Source organism: Vipera berus (genome assembly GCF_964194415.1).
Source record: "Vipera berus genome assembly, chromosome: Z".
Classification (NCBI taxonomy): domain Eukaryota; kingdom Metazoa; phylum Chordata; class Lepidosauria; order Squamata; family Viperidae; genus Vipera; species Vipera berus.
The window spans coordinates 94,653,631-94,675,142 of record NC_138205.1 but is presented as its reverse complement, the minus strand read 5'-3'; the positions used below and the strand labels follow the sequence as shown (position 1 = coordinate 94,675,142).

General features: G+C 38.4%; 1 protein-coding gene across 1 annotated transcript in view; it reads left to right on the top strand.

The window, feature by feature from the left end:
* The window catches only part of DNAH11 (dynein axonemal heavy chain 11), a gene marked incomplete at its 3' end in the record, with an annotated part of 227,874 nt that overhangs the window by 44,410 nt on the left and 161,952 nt on the right, over nt 1-21,512 (top strand). Inside the window, 9 exon segments of the mRNA XM_081342997.1 lie at nt 549-671; nt 1,641-1,763; nt 2,193-2,417; nt 4,779-4,870; nt 6,291-6,417; nt 6,540-6,692; nt 13,554-13,781; nt 14,258-14,389; nt 15,601-15,761. Coding sequence (XP_081199123.1) covers nt 549-671; nt 1,641-1,763; nt 2,193-2,417; nt 4,779-4,870; nt 6,291-6,417; nt 6,540-6,692; nt 13,554-13,781; nt 14,258-14,389; nt 15,601-15,761 — 1,364 coding nt within the window.

The following is a 21,512-nucleotide window of genomic DNA, read 5'->3' as shown; positions in this document are numbered from 1 at the left end:
TGGGTAATGTATGGCTAAAATAAAAAAATAAATAAAATACCACTGCTTAGGAAAGAATATTTGTAATTCAACCTGGAATGCTGTTACTAGTTGCTCCTTTGCAAATTGTACAAAAACAATGGAAGAGCAGCATGTTATGTTTCTGACTGATTTATTGTAATGATTTCTTTTTTCGGTTTGTTTTGCTTTTTCAGTGCTAATACATTTATGAGGTGTCTTCAGTATTCTCTAAGCTAGTTATTTTCTTGCCATTGCTTCATTACCCAAACTAGGTAAAGTTTTCAGTGCTCATCAGTGCAATGATGATGTTGCCTAGTTTGGGTAATTAAAACAACCAAGCTCTGAGGATACCAAGGATGTCATTTCATCCTTGAGCTATAAATATTCTCCTTCATTGGTGATATATGTATTTTAGACTTTTGATCTCTTGCTTCAACAGGATGAAAATTGCATCACCAAATAATTTTCCAGCATTTTGTAGGAATGTTTGTGGTCCTGTTTCTTTCTTTGTTTATACATGAATATACGGTATTTTGTTGCTTTTTCAGGTTCAATTTTCCATAACTGAAGATACAACTTTAGCAAATCTGCTGGCGCTGAATCTGCATAACGTGGAAGATGATGTCCGGAACATTGTTGACAAAGCAGTAAAAGAACTTGGAATTGAGAAGGTTAATCCTATTTCTTTTCAGATTCTTTCCAAAATTTTATTCTGAATATCTTCTTGGATTTTAGAATTCTTCAATTCTTATTTTTAAATAGAAATGAAGCATTTCTATTTATCTAGCGAGTTTAAGCTCTTTTTCTGACTTTGATAGACAATATTGTTCATTGTGATTTTATTTCCATTTCTATTTATGTTTCCTCTGCATTTTCAGTTGTACAATTTTACTAATGAGCAGTCAAGTACATTGTTAAATGGACTTGGTGAAATTTTAGATTTTAGGTATTATTCTACTAAAATTTCCTTCCGAATGGTGATATCTATTATGAAAGAAAATACATAAGTGTATTGCTGTATTGCTAAAATGAACTCTGATGTGATCAAATGTATGACCAGATTAATGCTACTTTTTGCAATTTTATTAATGCATACTCACATAATAATAATATAAGAGGCACAAAAGATGAAATTGAGTAAAATTAACTGAACATGGATGCAAATTGTATGTTTACACAATCCAGATTTAATTTTAGAAGTATTCCTATTAAAATCAAAATTCAGGAGGAGTAGAAAAGAAGACAGTGTGAAACAAAGGTGGCCTATAAGAAAACCCTCTCACATTTATTTTTCCTAAATTTTGGGCCATTTGATAGTTGTTTATACATTGATCTCTATAAAATATTTTGAATTTGAATTATTTTGAATTTTAAACATTCACGTCAAGTTCATAACATCCCATTCCCAATGTAAAATGGTTGCTTTGAGTGCAAATCATTGTTTTCTTTTGAAATATTTTGTAAATTTGCAACGATTTTATCAAATGTGAATCACTTGAATAGTACACAAAATCTACGATAGCAATAGTGTATAAATTTTATAAATTATGGTGATACATCTCAGGTGAATTGTATAAATATTGATTTAAACATTGCTTTGGTCAAAATGTTTCTAATCAGTTTTTTATTATGTTAACTAGATTCTGATAGAAATTAGTCAAACGTGGGCTGCTATGGAGTTTTCTTATGAAGAACATTTCAGGACCAGTATTTTCTTGCTGAAAATAGACGAACAGCTTTTTGAGACTTTAGATAATAATCAAGTAAGATCTGATTTACTAATGAGTAAATGTGCTTGTTGTTGAATTACTAATGTGCTTTTTTTTTAAAAAAAATGGATTAACTCACATCTCTGTTTTCACAATTTTATTTACAGTGAATCTTAGCTGTCCCAGATGTTAGTCTGTAAAATTATATGTGTTCTTGACTGTATATGGTTTAACAAAAATTCCTGTCTGTGTAGGAGTTTGCGAAATTACAGGTCCTTGGTGTCTTTCCTTTTCCCTTAGATAATATGGAATCATTTAATAATATGCTGTCCATTTGCTAGGTTTGAAAATGTCTTTTGCTGTGATTTACTGTAATAATAGCTTGCAGGAGATTTTTGTAAAACTTTTGCAGCTATGATTCTTCTGTCTCTTTGAGTAATTTTCTATATCCTTTTAATTTCATTTTGTTCTCTTTTTCTCAAGGTTCAATTGCAAACAGTTCTGCAAAGTAAATATGTCGAATATTTCATTGAACAAGTGTTAACTTGGCAAAAAAGGCTCAATGTGGCAGACTCTGTCATTTATATATGGATGGAAGTTCAGCGTACATGGTCTCATCTCGAAAGTATTTTTATTGGTTCAGATGACATCAGAGAACAGCTTCCTGAAGATTCAAAGAGATTTGATTGCATTGATGTGGATTTTAAGGTTAATGAGAAATAAGCCACCTAAGTAAATCATAATCAAAACTTCTGTTTCATTTTCATATGCAGATTGTACCAAAATTCCCATGAAAGTATTTATATACTTATGTATATAGAAAATAATGTATACTGTTTTAAGTAATTAACCATATTAATCTGTCCCAAGGATATCAATCCAAACAAATAGAAAATAAAATGATGCCCAAATGACATATATAAAAATATTTTGTGAACTATTTATTATTTTCTTCAAACTGAATAGTATAGCAGTAGTAAGTAAAATTTAAAATGTATTTGTTGTTCTTCGAAATGGTTAAGGCATATTTCATGCACAAGTAGAACTTCAGATCAATAGATCTTTAATGAATATAGCATTTGAAGCCTTACTTCTTCTGAATTATTGTGAAATGCAGGTTTGGGTGATTTTTCTTGGCCTTAAGTAAGAGTATCTCAGCATTGCTGGTTCACTGCATTGCCATGAAGTTTCAATGCATTCTGACATTGTCAAAGAGATAAAGATGTAATCAATAAGTTTATGGATTCCATTCAAATCTTAATAAATCCATTCCTTGCAATTTGAAATGTAGAAAAGGGCAAACTATTGCAAAGTGCTATTATTGAATTTTCAGCTTTTTTTAAAAAAAAATAAGGAAGCAGTAAGAAAAGAAACTATCTGAGCAGTACTATATATTACTATTACCTGCAGAAAAAAGGAAAAAAGTATATTTCCTGCAGGAAAACATGACCTTAGCTGGTATTCGAAAGAAGGCAAGCAGAATCAAATTATGATAGGATATCCCAAAACATAAAACTAGAGTGGAATATTGAGAAAAATGTCCTAGAAGAAGGCAATAGAAACTATTTCCATAAAATTAATATGGATATGTACAGGTTGAAATTGACTCAAAAATGTTTTTATTATGCAGATAGTCCTCGACTTACAACAGTTCATTTAGTTACAATGGCACAGAAAAAAGTGATTTATGGTTGTTTTCACACTTATAACTATTGCAGCATCGCATCCACATGGTCACGTGATCAAAATTTGGATGTTTGGCAACTGATTAATATTTATGACGGTTGTAGTGTCCTGGGATCATATGATAACCTTTTGCAACCTTTTGACAAGCAAAGTCAATGGGGAAGCCAGATTCACTTAACAACCATGTTACTACCTCAACAGCTGCAGTAATTCACTTAACAACTATAGCAAGAAAGGTCATAAAATGGGGTAACTCTTTCACTTAGGAACAGAAGTTTTGGGCTCAACTGTCATAATTCGAGGACTACCTATACAGGAAAACACTAATTAGCAAGATAGTACAAGTATAAAATATTTCTCTAGAACTTCAGGCATCTTTTGGGAGAAATGAAAAAGCACATAAAGAAAGTGTCCTTGTAGAGCAATTTTTTAAAAAAAATTTCTGTACCTCTCTTACTACATGTAATCCTGTATTATCTGGACATTGATGAAAACAGAAATGTGTGTTAGCATAAATGCGGGTAGTCCTCAACCGACAACCACAACTGGGCCCAAAATTTCTGTTGCTAAACAAGACAATTTTTAAGTGAATTTTACTCCATTTTATGATCTTTCTTACCACAGTTGTTAAGTGAATCATTGAGGTTGTTAAATGAATAACATGGTTGTTCAGTGTATCTGGCTTCCCCATTGACTTTGCTTGTCAGAAGATTACAAAAGAGGATCACTTGACCCTGGGGCATTGCAACCATCATAAATATGAGTCAGTTGCCAAAGGTCTGAATTTTGATCACATGACCATAGGGACGTTGCAAAAGTTGTATGTCATACAAATGGTCATTCCACTTTTTTCAGTGCCGTTTAACTTCAAATAGTCACTAAATGAACTGTTGTAAGTTGAGGACTACCTGTACCTTGCTACCATTTTTGAGGGATATGGAATTTTATTCCTTGCTACCCAAAGTATAGCTCTTTAAAATAAATACATGGTTTCCTAGAAAAGATAAAACATCATTTTCAATAAATTATTAATGTTATTTTCTTTAGGAAGATAGGAAAAAAAGTTAAATATGTCTGAAATCAGTATTTACTATATGAAATTGTCATAGTTATTTGACTTGATTTATGTCACTGTGCTATTCCTTTGAAATGTAGAAAACTACATAATGTGTGAGTAAGTGTTGTTTCCAGCAACAGTTGTTTTTAAAACCAGTACCACCGGATCAGGGTTTTTTCATGCAGATTTGAGAATAATTTATACTAGTACAAATATTACACTTAACATTCTGGAGATAAGGGAAATATTTTGTTTTCCTCAAAAATGAGGAATCAAATAAATCTGTTTTCACAAATTAAAAGAATTTTTTTTGCTCCTGAACCTAGGGATTAATGAATGATTCAGCAAATACCAGAAATGTATTGGAAGCAGCAACCAAGCCTAATTTGTATGAAAAACTTCAAGATTTGCAGAATAGGTATTGTTGAGTCAGTTGTTTTCATATAATACAATTAAATATATAATATTTAGCAGTAATTATATATCATGATTTGATAATTGTTTAAAGTCTTATTTAAAATAGTATTGATTTTTAATCATAAATTTGCAGGGCTTAATAATGGCAATAGCAACAGTACTCAGACTTATATACCATTTCACAGTGTTTTATAGCCCTCCCTAAGCGGTTTACAGAGTCAGCCCATTGCCCCTCAAAATCTGGCTCCTCATTTTGCCGACCTCAGAAGAGTGGAAGGCTGAGTCAATCTTGAGTTGGTGAGAATCAAACTGACAAACTGCAGACAGCCGGCAGTCAGGAGAAGTAACCTGGATTCTAACCTCTGTACCACTATGGCTCCTAAATACTTCTACCACATGAAAAATGTCCCACATTCACATTCCCTAAATACAGTCATTTAAATAGCATGTAATACTTCTTCACATGTATGGACTTCTTAATTTGCTCATTAAACAGTTTTATTCATAACCGTCTCATTGTCAAAACTGAACAGAGAACTCTATTTCATTCAAAAATGCAGTAGATTTGAATTGTTCAAATTACTTTGGGGTATTGTCCTTCTGATTCAACTACCAACTCATATACAGTTGCCAGGGTAATTCACAGTTTACTGATATTCTGGAGATAACAATAGTCAAAACATGCACATCACTTGAGTGATTGACTCTGAGCATGCAGAAGATGGCCCAAAATAACTCCAAGGTTCCAAGAGCCAAGTCACAACTGTCAGCTAATCAGGACGTTTATACAACCAGAATTCATGGGAACATTGTGCGCAATGTCAGACAGTGACATGGGTCAAGCCTGCTTCTTAAACCAGGCTGCAGCCAATATTCACTAATCAAAAGATTTACTCCCTTGAAAGCAAGAAGTCTCAGAGAACTGCTCTGGTCCTTGTTTACTGTAACTGATGTGAGAGCTTGAAAGGGCTTAGGTCAGGGGTCTTCAAACTTGGCCCTTTTATGACTTGTGGACTTCAACTCCCAGAATTCCTCAGCCAGCATGGCTGGCTAAGGGATTCTAGGAGTTGAAGTCCACAAGTCATAAAAGGGCCAAGTTTGAAGATCCCTGCCTTAGGTTATCCTCCATCTGATTGCTTTAGCTATCCAAGTGGTACCTGTTTTTGATTAGCCTCAGTGACTTTTGGCTTGGCTGAAATTCCACAGGTTCAGCTAAAGCAGCTCTTTCAGATTCAGAATCTGAGTTCTGAGCCTGAGTCATGACATTGTATGTATTAATTATTCTTATGAAGGACAGTTAAACTCTTATATTCATACTGAAGAAAGTCTTGAACTATTGACATCCCATAATGAGCTATTAAAATTGTTGTTGAAAAAAACATACATTCTTAAACAGAAATGTTTTCCTCCTCAATTTTCAGACTCTCCTTTTGTGAAAAGGCTCTTGCTGAATACTTAGAGACTAAACGTTTAGCTTTTCCACGATTCTATTTTGTTTCATCTGCTGACTTGCTAGACATTCTTTCAAAAGGAGCACAACCTAAACAGGTAAATTTTCTTGCCGTTATATCTAAAGCATTAACTGCAAAGAAATACCATACAACAAAAAGAAATAAAGGAATGAGTAAACCTGGAGGTTTTTTTAATTGTATACTGTTTTGTAAATGCAGGTGACTTGCCATCTTATTAAACTTTTTGACAATACTGCTGATCTTAAATTCCAAGACAATGGAAATCAACACAGCAATATTGTACTAGGGATGTACAGCAAAGAAAAGGAATATGTCCCATTCAGTGGACAACTTGAATGTAATGGTCAGGTATGTGATGCACTGAAGTGTGATATTTTTCTTTGTGTTCTAAAGTTAGAAAATAATAAGCAGCACTTAACAGTCGCCATGTTGACTACATTTAAAATACACATAAACACACATGCACACATATTAATGATAAGTCTCCTGGTCTGCAATTATGCAAATATAAACAAAAACAAAAATATTTCAGATTCTATTTTCTTTAAAAAAAAAAAGAAATATGCATTCTTAAGGGACGATGCATTTCTGTTTTACCTAACTATTCAAATAAAATGGTCCTTAAAATAAATGTGTTAAGATAATTACATTTTGACGTTAACATGCTCAGCAAAATAATTATATTAGTTTACAATGACAATTCATAATAAAATCCCAGGTAGCTTCCTATTCATGTGTGTTTTTAAAACTTCTTTTTAAAATTGTCCCCTAGACTCATCTGGATAGTATTATTCTATACCAGACAAATTTCTACTTTGAGTCATCTATATAAATTTCAAAATTTTCTTATTCACCTCTTGTTTCATTGTAGTCCTTCATTTTGGGAATGATCAATGGACGTTCATGTTATTGAACACATTTAATGGTGAGAGAATTGGGAGACAAGCTATGTTTAAACACTTTGGGCAGTGGATAAGGCAATTTAGGCTGCCTTTTGTTCTGAAATTAAATTTCATACTATGAACTGTCAAAATAAATATATATTTATGAAAGACTTCAAGAGCAACTAATACCATTATAATAATCAAGGCTTAAATTCCAAAGGCAATAAGAAAATGTTGATTATGCTTCTGTAGGGATAATGTTGTTTTGGATCAAGTTAATGTAGCACAGTGTGTTGGAAGACATAACAAATCTCAAGCATATTAAATTATGATCATAAAATTATTTTTATTTTTTTAATTCCATTTATATCCCGCCCTTCTCCGAAGACTCAGGGCGGCTTACAAGCTTAGCAGTAGCCTTCATTCTATGTATATGCCTGCTTATTAGGGCTTTCACACACACCCCAAGCGGCATTATTACAAAGTCAGCTTATTGCCCCCAACAATCTGGGTCCTCATTTTACCTACCTTGGAAGGATGGAAGGCTGAGTCAACCTTGAGCCTGGTGGGATGCGAACCTGCACTAATTGCAGGCAGCTGGTGTTACTTAAGGAGGCATTAGCCCACTGCTCCACCAAGGCTCTTTCTTGGATAAATTATGTAGGTTCTTCCTTCCAAAAAGAAATCTTGAACATACTTTTGGTTAGGTCATGCAAAAGATTCTTAGTATTATTATTCTCTATGCTGTCAATGCTGCTAACATCGAATGTTATTGCTTGACAAGAGATGAAGAAGTAGCCATTTCATATGTTAAACTTGTGTATTGCTTTAAGAGATTGAGTTTAAGGTTGGGAGGGGGGACGAGTAGGATTGTACCTTCAAGGCCATCTCTAACTAAAGAAGATAAGACCTTGGTGAGTTTTCTAACGGAAGGGAAACTGATTCTTTAAATTAATTGGAGAATATGATTAATTAGAAAGGTGGAGAATTGTGTTTTAATATATTGTGCAAGGGTGGAGATTTCAGATTCCAGCTTCCTTCGAGCAAGCATTTGCCGGTGTATTAGGCTAATAAAGGACTTTTAAGGTAAACAATGCCTCAGAGTCACTTGAAAAGCCCATACATTGGAAACTTGACAAATGCTCTTTCAACGAATGCAGTGATAAAACAATTTTATTACTTTTTCATGCTTTTTACTTTAAATTACTTTTTACCTTAAATATTCTATGGCAACTTGTCTTGACTGAATACTTTTTTTGCATGGTTGTTTGCTTATTCATTTGTTCTTTTAAATGTCATGTGCTTTACCGCTCTGTGATTTATACACATGGGCTGTGTTCCTATGTAGCTCTACATTCTAGAATTTACAAAAGTGTTTGCTGAGTATCTCATTCATACAAACAAGCCCTTCAGTTTGTTTTTACTATCACTGTTTAGTTTACTGAAACATATAATTTAACACAGAAGTTAAAAAAATATATTATGCTGCATCCACTAAAAAATTCCCAACTCATTTCTGTATAGTGGAGATACACCTAGGGAAACAGGTCCAGAATCTAAAAATTGTCATAGAGTTGGTACAAAAGTTGGCTACAATTCGTGAGACTTCCCAATCCTGATCATTTAGTAGGTGGCACACAATCATCATATAGAATAATCTGAATAGTTTGTAATTAGAGGGAGATTAACTCTGCAAAACAAAAGAGTGACTGAACATTTCAGAAGCACATGCATTACTATTTCAATTTCAAAGTCTGAGCTGATGCACAAAAACTCTTGGCAAGAGTTTACCATTGTTTCTAAGGTGTCAGAGTTACCATTGTCACACTGAGGTGACAGTGTACATCCCAACCACCATCGTTGTTGTTGTTGTTAGCTGCGAAGTCGTGTCCGACCCATCGCGACCCTATGGACAATATTCCTCCAGGCCTTCCTGTCCTCTACCATCTTCTGGAGTCCATTTAAGCTCACGCCTACTGCTTCAGTGACTCCATCCAGCCACCTCATTCTCTGTCGTCCCCTTCTTCTATTGCCCTCGATCTTTCCCAGCATTAGGCTCTTCTCCAGTGAGTCCTTCCTTCTCATTAGGTGGCCAAAGTACTTGAGTTTTAGCTTCAGGATCTGGCCTTCTAAAGAGCAGTCAGGGTTGATCTCCTCTAGGACTGACCGGTTTGATCGCCTTGCAGTCCAAGGGACTCGCAGGAGTCTTCTCCAGCACCACAGTTCAAAGGCCTCAATTCTTTGGCGCTCAGCCTTTCTTATGGTCCAACTTTCACTGCCATACATTGCAACTGGGAAGACCATAGCCTTGACTATACGCACTTTTGTTGACAGGGTGATGTCTCTGCTTTTTAGTGTGCTGTCTAGATTTGCCATGGCTTTCCTCCCCAGGAGCAAGCGTCTTTTAATTTCTTGGCTACAGTCCCCATCTGCAGTGATCTTGGAGCCCAGGAAAATAAAATTTGTCACTACCTCCATTTCTTCCCCATCTATTTGCCAGGAATTGAGAGGGCCAGATGCCATGATCTTGGTTTTCTTAATGTTAAGTTTCAACCCAAGTTTTGCACTCTCCTTCTTCACCCGCAACAAGAGGCTCTTTAGTTCTTCTTCACTTTCTGCCATTAGAGTGGTATCATCTGCGTATCTTAGGTTGTTGATATTTCTTCCGGCAATCTTAATTCCAACTTTTGATTCATCTAGCCCTGCCTTTCTCATGATGTGCTCTGCATATAAGTTAAATAGGCAGGGCGACAGTATACAGCCTTGCCGGACTCCTTTCCCAATTTTGAACCAATCAGTGGTTCCGTGTCCAGTTCTCACTGTTGCTTCTTGATCCGCATATAGGTTTCTCAAGAGACAAATAAGATGGTCTGGTACTCCCATCTCTTTAAGAACTTGCCACAGTTTGTTATGATCCACACAATCAAAGGCTTTAGCATAGTCAATGAAGCAGAAGTAGATGTTTTTCTGGAACTCCCTAGCTTTCTCCATGATCCAGCGTATGTTGGCAATCAACCACCATCAGCAGATGCTAATACATGAAAGAGGCAATTATTCTATTGTCAGAATGAAATTTGGTTGTAAAGGGTTTTCATAAGTGCTTCAACAATATTGTTGATGTAAATATTAAATTATTGAATGGTCTTAGAAATCGGAATAGGGTCGATCAGTTCTGAACTATTTGAATATTGGACTTGAACTGTAATCCCTTCATGCAATGTCATAAGTGTTTACAAGAGCCAGTGATTGACAGAAAAAAACTGCTCTTTGATGCCACAGTTTCTCATGACAGAATATTAGTACACTATACAGAGATGATGTATAAAGTAATATATTGATCAGCAACAGAAAAATCTTATTTAAAATGGGCTTGCTCCATTGTGAAGATTCTTTCTTGGATAATCCAGTCAACAAAATTGCAAAAAATATTTAGCTTATAATTTGCTAATTATACATACAGTAGTAAGATAATAATACAATAGTTAGTTGGACTGAATTTGTCATCTTTCAGATCACCTTCATCCTTGAACTATTTATTCTGCCTCACTTGGGAGTTGTTTCCTTTCTTCTTAATGATTTCCATTGCCATTCCTGGGGCACAGTTACAACTTTTTCTAACTCTAAGAACTTATCCTTTGCTCTGGGTATCTTTTAAGATAAATCTTAGATTTAAATTCCAGCACAGCATAACTTCTGATGCAAAGATCACCACTTTCTCTGCCATTCCAATTATTTCTGTCAAAACTATCCATTTTCAGGTTTTGTTGATTAATATAGCCTCATAAGCCCCACACTCACCCTATATTCTGAGTTAGATGATTATACTTCTAAAACTATTTCTTTCTATATTATCACCCAATGTACAAGTGGACAAAACACACAGTTCCTTAGAAGTTCTCTGTGCTGGAGACAACAAACTATAGGATGGCAAATGCTCTTGACCTTGAATTTCAGCTGTCTTTTCACATGCTAGAGCAGGACTTTTCAACCTTTTCACAGATTGTACAACTTTTAGGACATGACAATATTTGAGTACCACCAGTGCTTAGCAAGGTGTCAAAAACTTGATGACTAAAGAAAAAAAAGGGGGGGGGATTTTGGGTTTTGCTTATTAGATTCATTTTTTGTTATAGAAATGGCTAGTTTATATTATGGAGAAGTAAAAAGTTGAGGTTGAATGTTAATGCTTCCTTCTACTGCAACAGAGGAAGTCTGTTCTTTTTCCCTTCTCCCCCTCACTTCCCCTCTTTTTCCTCCCCACTGTGTCCTACTCTTTGCTTTTGTATTCTTGTATTTTATTCTATAATCTAATAAAATATTACAAACTGTAGAAAAAAAGGAAAATAGAACCAGTTTTAATTTGTTTGGTGGCTGTTCCTTTGCTGAATCACTTTCCATTTGCACTGACAAATGTATGATGAACTTATCCATGTTTATTAATATGCACCACTACCAGCTAGCTCAGGGGTCTTCAAACTTGGCACTTTTAAGACTTGTGGAATTCAACTCCCAGAATTCCTCAGCCATCATGGCTGGTTGAGGAATTCTGGGAGTTGAGTCCACAGGTTTAAAGTTGCTAAGTTTGTACACCCCTGAGCTAGCTGGTTGGCCCTTCTTCCTCTCTCCCTTTTGAGCTCTTTCTACAGTGTAGTAAGAATGCACCCAACCCCAATCCCTTCCCTGTAGCCTTAAAGACACAGGAATCAAGTGCAAATCAAGAAAGGTGCACAAAATAAAGAAAGACATAAACTCCAGGTTTTTTTCTTTCTTTAAGCTGCCTCAGGTGTGTCACAATGTTGCAGTCTGAGACTAAAAGGCTCCAGCAATCGCAAAAAGCTTTAGCTTTAAATTAAGCCTGTTTACCTTCAAAGAAAACTTTCTAAAAGCCATAGACATACTCAAGATAAGGGGGTAAAACTAATTACATTTGTTTAAAGGGATTAAACCTTCCCTGTTGTTGGTTTTTTTTCCCTTTCCTGCCCAAACCACCTCCTTTTATAGCCTCTCCTCTCCTCTCCCCCTTTTTCTTCAGTTCACCTCCAGCTCCATGCTGCTTCTGGAAGTGCCAATCAGCTGGAGTTGTGCTGGCTCCTGAGGCTTCTGCCAAACCCAGACAGTCCTGTAGCTGCAGCTGCCTCTCCATCAGGCTTGGGTCACTTTGGCTCATTTCCCTCCCCCACTACATTTCTCTGGGACAGTCATGTACCACCTGCCATGTGGCAAAGTACCACAGGTGGCACACGTACCACCGGTTGAAAAGCCCTGTGCTGTTGCCTCATCCTGTATCAAAGAATCTCAATAGAGCCTTGGTGGAGCAGTGGGCTAATGCCTCCTTAAGTAACACCAGCTGCCTGCAATTAGTGCAGGTTCGGATCCCACCAGGCTCAAGGTTGACTCAGCCTTCCATCCTTCCGAGGTAGGTAAAATGAGGACCCAGATTGTTGGGGGCAATAAGCTGACTTTGTAATAATGCCGCTTGGGGTGTGTGTGAAAGCCCTAATAAGCAGGCATATACATAGAATGAAGGCTACTGCTAAGCTTGTAAGCCGCCCTGAGTCTTCGAAGAAGGGCAGGATATAAATGGAATTAAAATTAAAATATAAAAAAATACTAGCTAAATTTGGACAATCTTACCAGGGTGTTCCCTTTGCAGTTCCCTCCCCAATTCATCTCCTTACCATCAGTGTGCTTCAAGATATTATTAACAAGCTCAAATGTCTCACAGTTTGGAAGGTTCTTCCATTGTCCCAGAGTTGTCTTCAGAACCAAATACTATAGTTCATCTTGTATTAGACAAATTTGCAGCAGTCTGGGATATAATCAAGGGTGGCACAAGTTTGCCCATATTCTGCATCTTATATTACTGATATGGCATGGATTAATCTGTTGATCATCTTTATTTAACTGATCCTTGTGCCTGGAATTGACAACATTCTTTCTGAATTAAAAAGAAAAAAAACCCCAGACACTCATGAATAAAAACTACATCCATCAGAACAATGATAATTGGACACAAAAGTCCAATTGATGCAATCCCACGTTCATCAACACAACACTATAAGCAATGTCTGCTCTTTTGCTTCAGAGGTAGGTGTAGTGAAGTGAAAAGACAAGCTGGGATATGGAATATATTGTATGAGCAAGAAACTATTCAATAGTGATAATTCATTTGTTGGTGTTGTTTCTAAGATAACCCACTGAATTGAATCTTATGTAAGTTCATTGAAGTAGGACTTCACTGAAATAAAGGTGACAAGTTAATTATAAGTGCAACTAATTTTCTGTGAATTGAATCCAATGTGCCTAATTGTTACCTGAAAAGGTAGAAACCTGGTTAAAACGTCTGGAAGATACGATGCACGAATCAGTGCGTTATCACATCACAGAAGCTATCACTGTTTATGAAGAAAAACCCAGAGAACAGTGGATCTTTGATTATCCTGCACAAGTAGCACTTACTGGTTCTCAAATCTGGTGGACTACAGATGTGGGAATAGCATTCAGCAGACTTGAAGAAGGGTTTGAAACTGCTTTGAAGGATTATCATAAGAAACAGGTATTGCTGTTACCCTTATTTATGACCTACCAGACCATATCTAAATAGAGTTTACAAATTATATGTAGAATGGGGGGAAAAGCTGTTTGCCATGCAGTAAAACTGTAAAGCAATTTCATTTTTACTTGTTTATATTCTGCCTTTTATTATTTTTGCAAATAATTCAAGGCAGCAAACTTCCTATTTTCACCATAACAACAACCCTGTGAGGTGAGTTGGACTGAGAATGACTGGCCCAAGATCACCCAACTGGCTTTAATGGCTAAGGTGGGACTTGAACTCATGGTCTCTTGCTTTCTAGCCTGATGCCTTAAACATTAGAATAAATTGACTCATTTGGTGAGATAGATGGCTATATAAACCAATGTAATAAATAAACTGATCAATCAATCAATAAACAAATTATATAACAGATGAATGTCAATGATTTGGTATATAAAATAAAATATGAAATTATTTATGTGTGTCTTTCTCAGATTGCTCAGCTAAATGCTCTTATTGCTCTACTGTTGGGTGATCTGACACCCAGTGACAGACAGAAGATCATGACTATTTGTACAGTAGATGTGCATGCAAGGGATGTGGTGGCAAAGCTTCTATCTCAGAAGGTAAACCCACTAGTCATTGTTTCAGATTTTGACCACTATTCTGAATCTATCCTGAATCTAGTATAAACCTATTTCCTTAGGGGTAGGCAACCTTGGCTCTTTTATGACTCGTGGACTTCAACTCCCAGAATTCCTGAGCCAGCTGGCTCAGGAATTCTGGGAGTTGAAGTCCACGAGTCATAAAAGAGCCAAAGTTGCCTACCCCTGCCTTAGACTTAAATACTTTGGCTGACGTGCTATTCTATATCTGCTGCAGTCTGCCTGGAGGGAGAATATTTAGCATCCATTTAATTTAAATGAGAGATTCTGGTTACCTCTGGGCTCTAGCTGAGACCCCCATTTGCTTCATGGATTAGTATTTCCTAAAAATTCTCTGTTCCTCTGTCATATCTACCTGAATGTGGGAATGTGAATTGAAAATAAGTGCTTTAGATCAAGCGAGTGAGAGCTAAAAAAAACCCACAAAAATAAATTTTACAAACTGAGACTAGAAAAATATCAGCAAAAAACCAATTCATTATGTTTTATACCTTCATTTTCCTCTATATGAACCTTCTGCAGTGGATTATTAGTGGAAATAAAATAAGGAACGGTGTCTATATATATTGTTATATTTAACACTTCTTCTTATAAGACTTCCAAAGGATTGCATTGACGTTCCTTAGAGGGTGTTAAAGACACAAGTTTCTGTAACCTTAGTTTCTTACCGTAGTTTCCATTGATATCATTGACATTTTAAAGACAATCCAGGCAGTGTATGATGTTGCAAATGCTAGACAAGAAACAAATGAGATAACAAAGATATAATTGTTTGATGGAATCCAAAGTGTGTCAATAAAATCTGATCTGAGGAATACAATGATATGAATGATGATGAAAGGCAGATACAACATTGACTCATGTTAAATACCTGCAGTTTGTTTCTTGTAAATGTGAGAATGGAAGAGAAAATTACCTTGGCAGAAATTATAATATCTGTAGCAAGTAAAGCCTCCATTAAAAAGGCAAGATTATATTGCATTTTATTTGCTATGGTGTAAGAGTGCTTGGGAATGAATCTAAACTTTTATAATTGCAGACACTGGAGTTATATATGAATGACTGTGAGTAAGGCTGGTGAAGATTGCATAGGCGTTTTGGCATCAACTGGATTCTTTATTCTATAATAGCATCTCCATAAGTAACAGTTTTACAATATGGTATTTTTATAGGTTGCTAGTTCCCAAGCTTTCTCTTGGCTGTCGCAACTACGCCATAGATGGGATTGGACCCTGAAACACTGCTTTGCCAACATTTGTGATGCTCAGTTTCAGTATTATTATGAGTATTTAGGAAATACCCCTCGGCTAGTTATTACACCTTTGACTGACAGGTAATATTTGTCTAATAGTGGCCCCTCCCTGACCTATCTTACAGAATTTACTGTTATGCACAAAATCTCCAGTGAAAAAATATTATTATTATTTATTATTATTTTACGTACACTTACAAGTTAGTATAATTGCATTAGGTTACAAAATGTCCCTATCTAATCTCGTTAGTATATATGGGAAGGCTTGGGTTGGCTTTTTAAGGAGCTTATAGCTCTAGGATGAATGAAGCATCTCTGTTTGGAAAATTAAAGCAGAAAGATTTTTGGAAAACTTGCCAGGGTTTTTCCAGACTGCACAAAATTGCATACACAGCCACCTCACCACCTGCAAACTTTTGCACAGTTCTATTAGGTTTATTTTCAAGAAATTAATTGAAATAAAAGTTTGGAATAGAAGAAATGAGCAAACTGCATACCCAAGAAAGGGAATGTCAGATTTAATAGTATTTTATTTTTTGTATGCCATAACTGCTGAGCTAAAGAAACATGTAAGTATTAATGCAAGCTAGATTCCTACTGTCACCACTGCTAACATCAGATGTTCTTGCTTTGACAATATATGAAAATGCAGCCATTTCCCCCTTGTACTTGTGTGTTACTTTTAGAGTTAGAATTAGATGGTGCTGGGGGGGGGGAGAATGTGTATGGGAATTAGTTAGACATAACAACCTTGTAGTGGTTTTTTCAAGGTTGTTTGAAATAAGAGATAACAAGGAATGGCGGGTCAGAGAATTGGAGGGAAGGTCAGCATTTCAAACTAATTGGAGAATGTGATTTATGACTGTTAATTAGAGGAGGGAATTGTGCTTTGATATTATGTGTTTAGGGGAGGAGAATTCAGATTTTGGCTTCAACCATGTACGTGCCAATGCCATGTTATTTGAATAAAGATTCTTTGCGGTAAACAATGCCTCAAAGTTCTTTGAAGAGTAACATCTGTCGGAACCATGACATTAAGCCAAAATCTACAAACTTTCCAAACTTTCTAGGGGTACTGAGCCCCAGTCACTGTTCCTAGATTTTAGGGAAGCTGACAAAGATTCGAGAGATTTCATCACGGAAAAAGAAATTGTTTGAAGCCAGCAACCCAGCAACAGCTGCTACCCCAGGGGGGGAAGCAACAGCAAGCAAGCCGGGGGAGGAAGAGCTTTTGCAGGACTCCCAGAAGGAGGCAAAACCTAAGCAGCTCGGAGAGCTGAGCTGATTGTCAGATTGGGCCCAGCCCAGCAGAAACTCCAGACATCTCGAGACTGCCTTGCCACACTCAAAGGCTTCAAAAGCAGGCCGGTGGAGAGCTACCAGGTTGTCTGCCACTGAGGACTTGGATGAGTGGAAATACCTGTCTACTGCTCATAGTCAGTCAGTGGAAAGATTTGAAGAGCTAGAGATGAGAAGTAGAAATCAACTCCTGCCGAAAGAAGCCTTCCAGCCCCTGAAGTCCCCTCCCAGGGGCTCCAGTCCCACAGAGAGAGACAGCTCCAGTCTCCAGGACAGCCAATCCCCAGACTGGTGTGCATATTGATCACCCAGTCTGGCCCCCCTGCAGCAATGGGGAATATAGCAGCCCCTGCAGGTGGAAAGCCAGCAATCCCTGAGCTTGCAGCAGCTAATAGAGGCCTTACAACAGCTTGGGATGGTGCAGAAGCCAGGAAATCAGTAACTGGTGGGAGGACAACTGCAGCAAGGAGGTTGGTCACTACATCCGAATGTACACCAACCGCTGAGGGGCCTGCAAATGAGGGAGATCCAGCAGCAACCCCCACCCATCCAACAACCATTGAGGAGACTACAGCAGCAGAGGGCGCCACAACTCCACGCTGACCAGCAGCAGGGAGGTCAACAGCAGCCCCCACCCAGGCAGCTGCCTTTGGGAGACCCCTGGCAACTCAGGAGGCTACAACTGCTGGTACTGCAACCAGAGCAGGGGAGATGGCCACAGCCTCCAAACGTACAACCCCTGGGTATGCAGCAGCAGCCAGGGTGGGGGTGGCAGCAACTTGGGGTGCAACAGCCACAGTGAGGGCCCCAGCAGCCAGTGATTGCTCCACATTTCAAAGCAACCTTTTATGGGGACCCAGAGAAGCTGATTTTTTTTCTCAACCAAATATGCTGTCATTTGAACCACTGGGCCTATCTCTCCCCAGACCCAGTGGCTATGGTCAATGTGATTGTGTCCAGCTTAGAGGCAGAGGCATCCGAATGGCTGAATAATTTATACAATGAGCAAGCCCCCAAATTGGAAGACCCCCACCTCTTCCTCCTAGGACTGAGAGAAAGATTTAAGTACCCTTCCATTGCCCTCAAAGCAGAAGAACAAATCCATAAGATCAAACAAGCTGGCAGGCCTGCTCTGGAGTATGTAAGAGAGTTTCACAAGATAGCTGGTCATATAGAGAGGTGGCCTGAATAGTCCCTAATCCATCACTTCAAAGAAGGGCTAGACGATCACCTCAAGCCTGCATCTATCGAGCAGTACCTGATCAGCTGCAAGAATGGTACCAAACAGTGGTAAGGCTAGACATTCAGCTCACGTGCTATAAGAAACCTCCCCCACCTGACCACTTCCGGTGGCTCCGCGGCGACGGAGGCAGCCTTCCCGGGCTGCCCGCGGCTCAGCTGTGTGATTTTTCGCCCGAAACAGCGCCGATCAGCTGTTCGGGCGAATTTGAAGCCCCCTCCTCGGGAGAAGAGGAGGGGGTGAGCCCCCAGGTAGGGGTTGAGTTCTCCGGGGCCGCCTGAGCTTGGAGCTTGGGCGGCTGAAGGATTGAACTCCCCCGCAGCCTGGGCTGCTCCCAGCTGGCTAGCGTCTCTGCTCCGGACTTCATGGAGCAGAGCCAGGCGTCTGCGACCATCCCTGCTTGAAGGAGAGACTATGAAAGGAAAAGAGCAGGCAGAGCAGTACAAGAGGGAAAGATGAAGAGATGAAGAGGATTATTTTATTTTACTCTCGAGCTTGATGGACTTTGCTTAAAACTTAAAGTGAAAGTGCGTCACAATTGTAAGTAAAAGATGGCGTCTAAACCTCCCCCTAGAACTTTTCGGAGTGCTGGAAATTCTCCGGTGCAACAACAATCATTATTGCAGGCGTTGCATTCTCCAGATGTATTGACATCGAAGGATCTTGAAAAACATACCCAGTTAATTTTGGAGTCAATGGGTGTTAAATTTGCACAGATGGAGGAGAAATTGGAGAAATTGGAGCAGAGAATGGAAGAAAGGATGGAACAGAAACTCAGAGAGATGAAGGTAGACATTTTGTCCTCAGTGCATAAAGTAGCTAAATGTGTGGAGGTGCTGGATGACAAAGTGGAAGAACTGACTCAAAAAAATGCTATATTAGAAGCAAAAGTATTGGAAATTGAAGATTTAAAAGACAAAATGGATAGCGAACTGAGTCTGGCTCAATTTTACCAGATGCAGTTTGCTGTTAGAATTAGAGGCCTAAAAGAGAATATTAAGGAAGATTTAAAGCAGCTGGTTTCTGAGGCTTTTGAGGTGGTATTGAACCATCCAGCATCTGAAATAAAACAAGGCATGGACAAAGTGTTTCGTGTGAACTCGTGGATTGCTAAACAGAGAAAGTTGCCTAGAGATGTGGTGGTTTATTTTGTAAAAAGGGAAATTAGAGATGAAGTTATACAAGCTGCCTATGATACTAAAGTTGTGATTGCTGGTCAAGAAGTTTTGGTTCTAAAAGAAATTCCTCCAAAGATTTTAAAGAGAAGGAAGGACTTTATATTTCTTGTCCAAGAGCTCAAGCAAAGAGATATAAGGTTCAGATGGGAGATCCCAGCTGGGTTGAGCTTCATGTATGAAGGCAAAAGGTACTGTTTGGGTACTGTGAAGCAAGCGCATGATTTTTACAACAATGTCTTAAAAGCAACCCCATCAACACTTTTGGAAGCTGCAGAGGGATCTGGAGAAGGAGAACATCAAGAGGATGAAGATGGACAGATAGACGAGAATGGTACAGGAGGAGATCAAGCTGCAACTCTTTTGGATGATCCTAGAGAACAGAGGGTGACGCGTGCTGCCTTAAAACGCTCAAAAAAGATAAGAAAATAGGACCAGTAGAAATCTATGGAACTTCCACAACATACTGATAGTCAAGTGGTAGCTGTGTTTTTAAGAGTTTTGGGATGATATGTATGGTAACAGAATCTTTAATTTGGAATTAATGGACAATTTACTACAGAGGAAGAGGAAGAAAGTTTTGTGGGTTAATGTGGGTTAATTTGTGTAAGAACTATCTATTATAGCCTATTTTGGCTAGAGAGGTTAATAGGGATAGGTGCTTGTGATGTGTAAATGAGAATATGTTTAGGAAATAGTGAATTGTGGAAGAACATAGATGGGAATGACGCTAGTTTTCTTTTATTTTAGTTTTTTATACATATTTAGTATTATTAAGGATTGGTTTACTCTATATAAGCTAGAGAGTGATGGATTTTAGAGTTTATAATTGTTAGTATATGATTGTTTATGATTGCTTTTTAGATATATACCTTGTATTTTGCTCTGGGAAGTCGGGGGGGGGAGGGGGGGAGGAGGGGAAGTAGGGGGGGGAGGCAGGGGAGGGAGGAGGGAGAGGGGGAGGGGGGGGATAGGGGGGAGGTAGGGAGGGGAGGAGGGAGGGGGAAGGGGGGTTTTCTAAAGGAAAACTGTATTTTAAAACTTTTCAATAAAAAAAAAAACAAATAAATTAAAAAAAAAAAAAAGAAACCTCCCCCACCTGAACCTGAGCCGAGGCCAGAGCAACCACCACCCTGAAAATGTCCAACTGCTGCAGCAGCTGAAAGATCCAGGCCACCTGCAGCCCCACCAATCAAGTGCTTCCAATGCGAACAGCAGGGACATCAAGCAGCGAATTGTCCAGTCCCCTACCCCCAACAGCAGAATAGATCAGGACCAGGACCAGCAGTGAGAAAGAAACCTGCCCAGCAGCCAATGAGAGAGAAATCCAACCGGATCACACAGGAACCTATTGCCCAAGTCACATTCCCCACACAGGAGAACACCAGGACTCAGGCTGAATCCACCCCTGCTGTACCCTCTTTTGACAGCAAAGACGAAGGAGAGAATGATCTGATGGTGAGCCAACATCTCCCACCTTTCTCACTACCTGCCAAACTCATAATCCCTAAGTCAGGGGCCCAGGTAGATTTAAAAGTGCTAGTTGATTCTGGATGCTCCCGATGCGTCATTAGCTTGCCATTTGCCATGAAATTGGGCATACGAGCAAAACTGCTCTCCAAACCCATGAGATTTGAGCAAGCCTATGGCTCCCTGATGGGAGGGACTTTAGTCACACAATTAACTGAGCCCCTACACCTAGAAATAGGTGAGCACTGGGAGTTTATTCACTTCCTAATGGCTCCAAAAATGACTGAGGCTGTGATACTGGGACTAGCCTGGTTGGACAAATGGAAGCCATTTATCTGGTGGGAGAAAGGAATGAGAACTGTGAGACTACTTATAGGGCCTAAACCCCCCACTGATTCAACAGAGAGTGCAGGACACTTTAGGCCACCAAATGAGCGAGCGCACTTGGCTGCCTCACTGCCACCAGGCGAGCCATTCATCCCCAGCAAGTACTGGGACCTAGCAGAGGCATTTAGTGAGAAAGAATGTGAAGCCCTACCGCCTCACAGACCCAATGATTGTTCTATTGAGCTGCTGCTGGGAGCCAAACTCCCACTACCAAGAATGTATGCTATGTCCCCCTTCGAAATACAGGAGATGCAGTGAGGG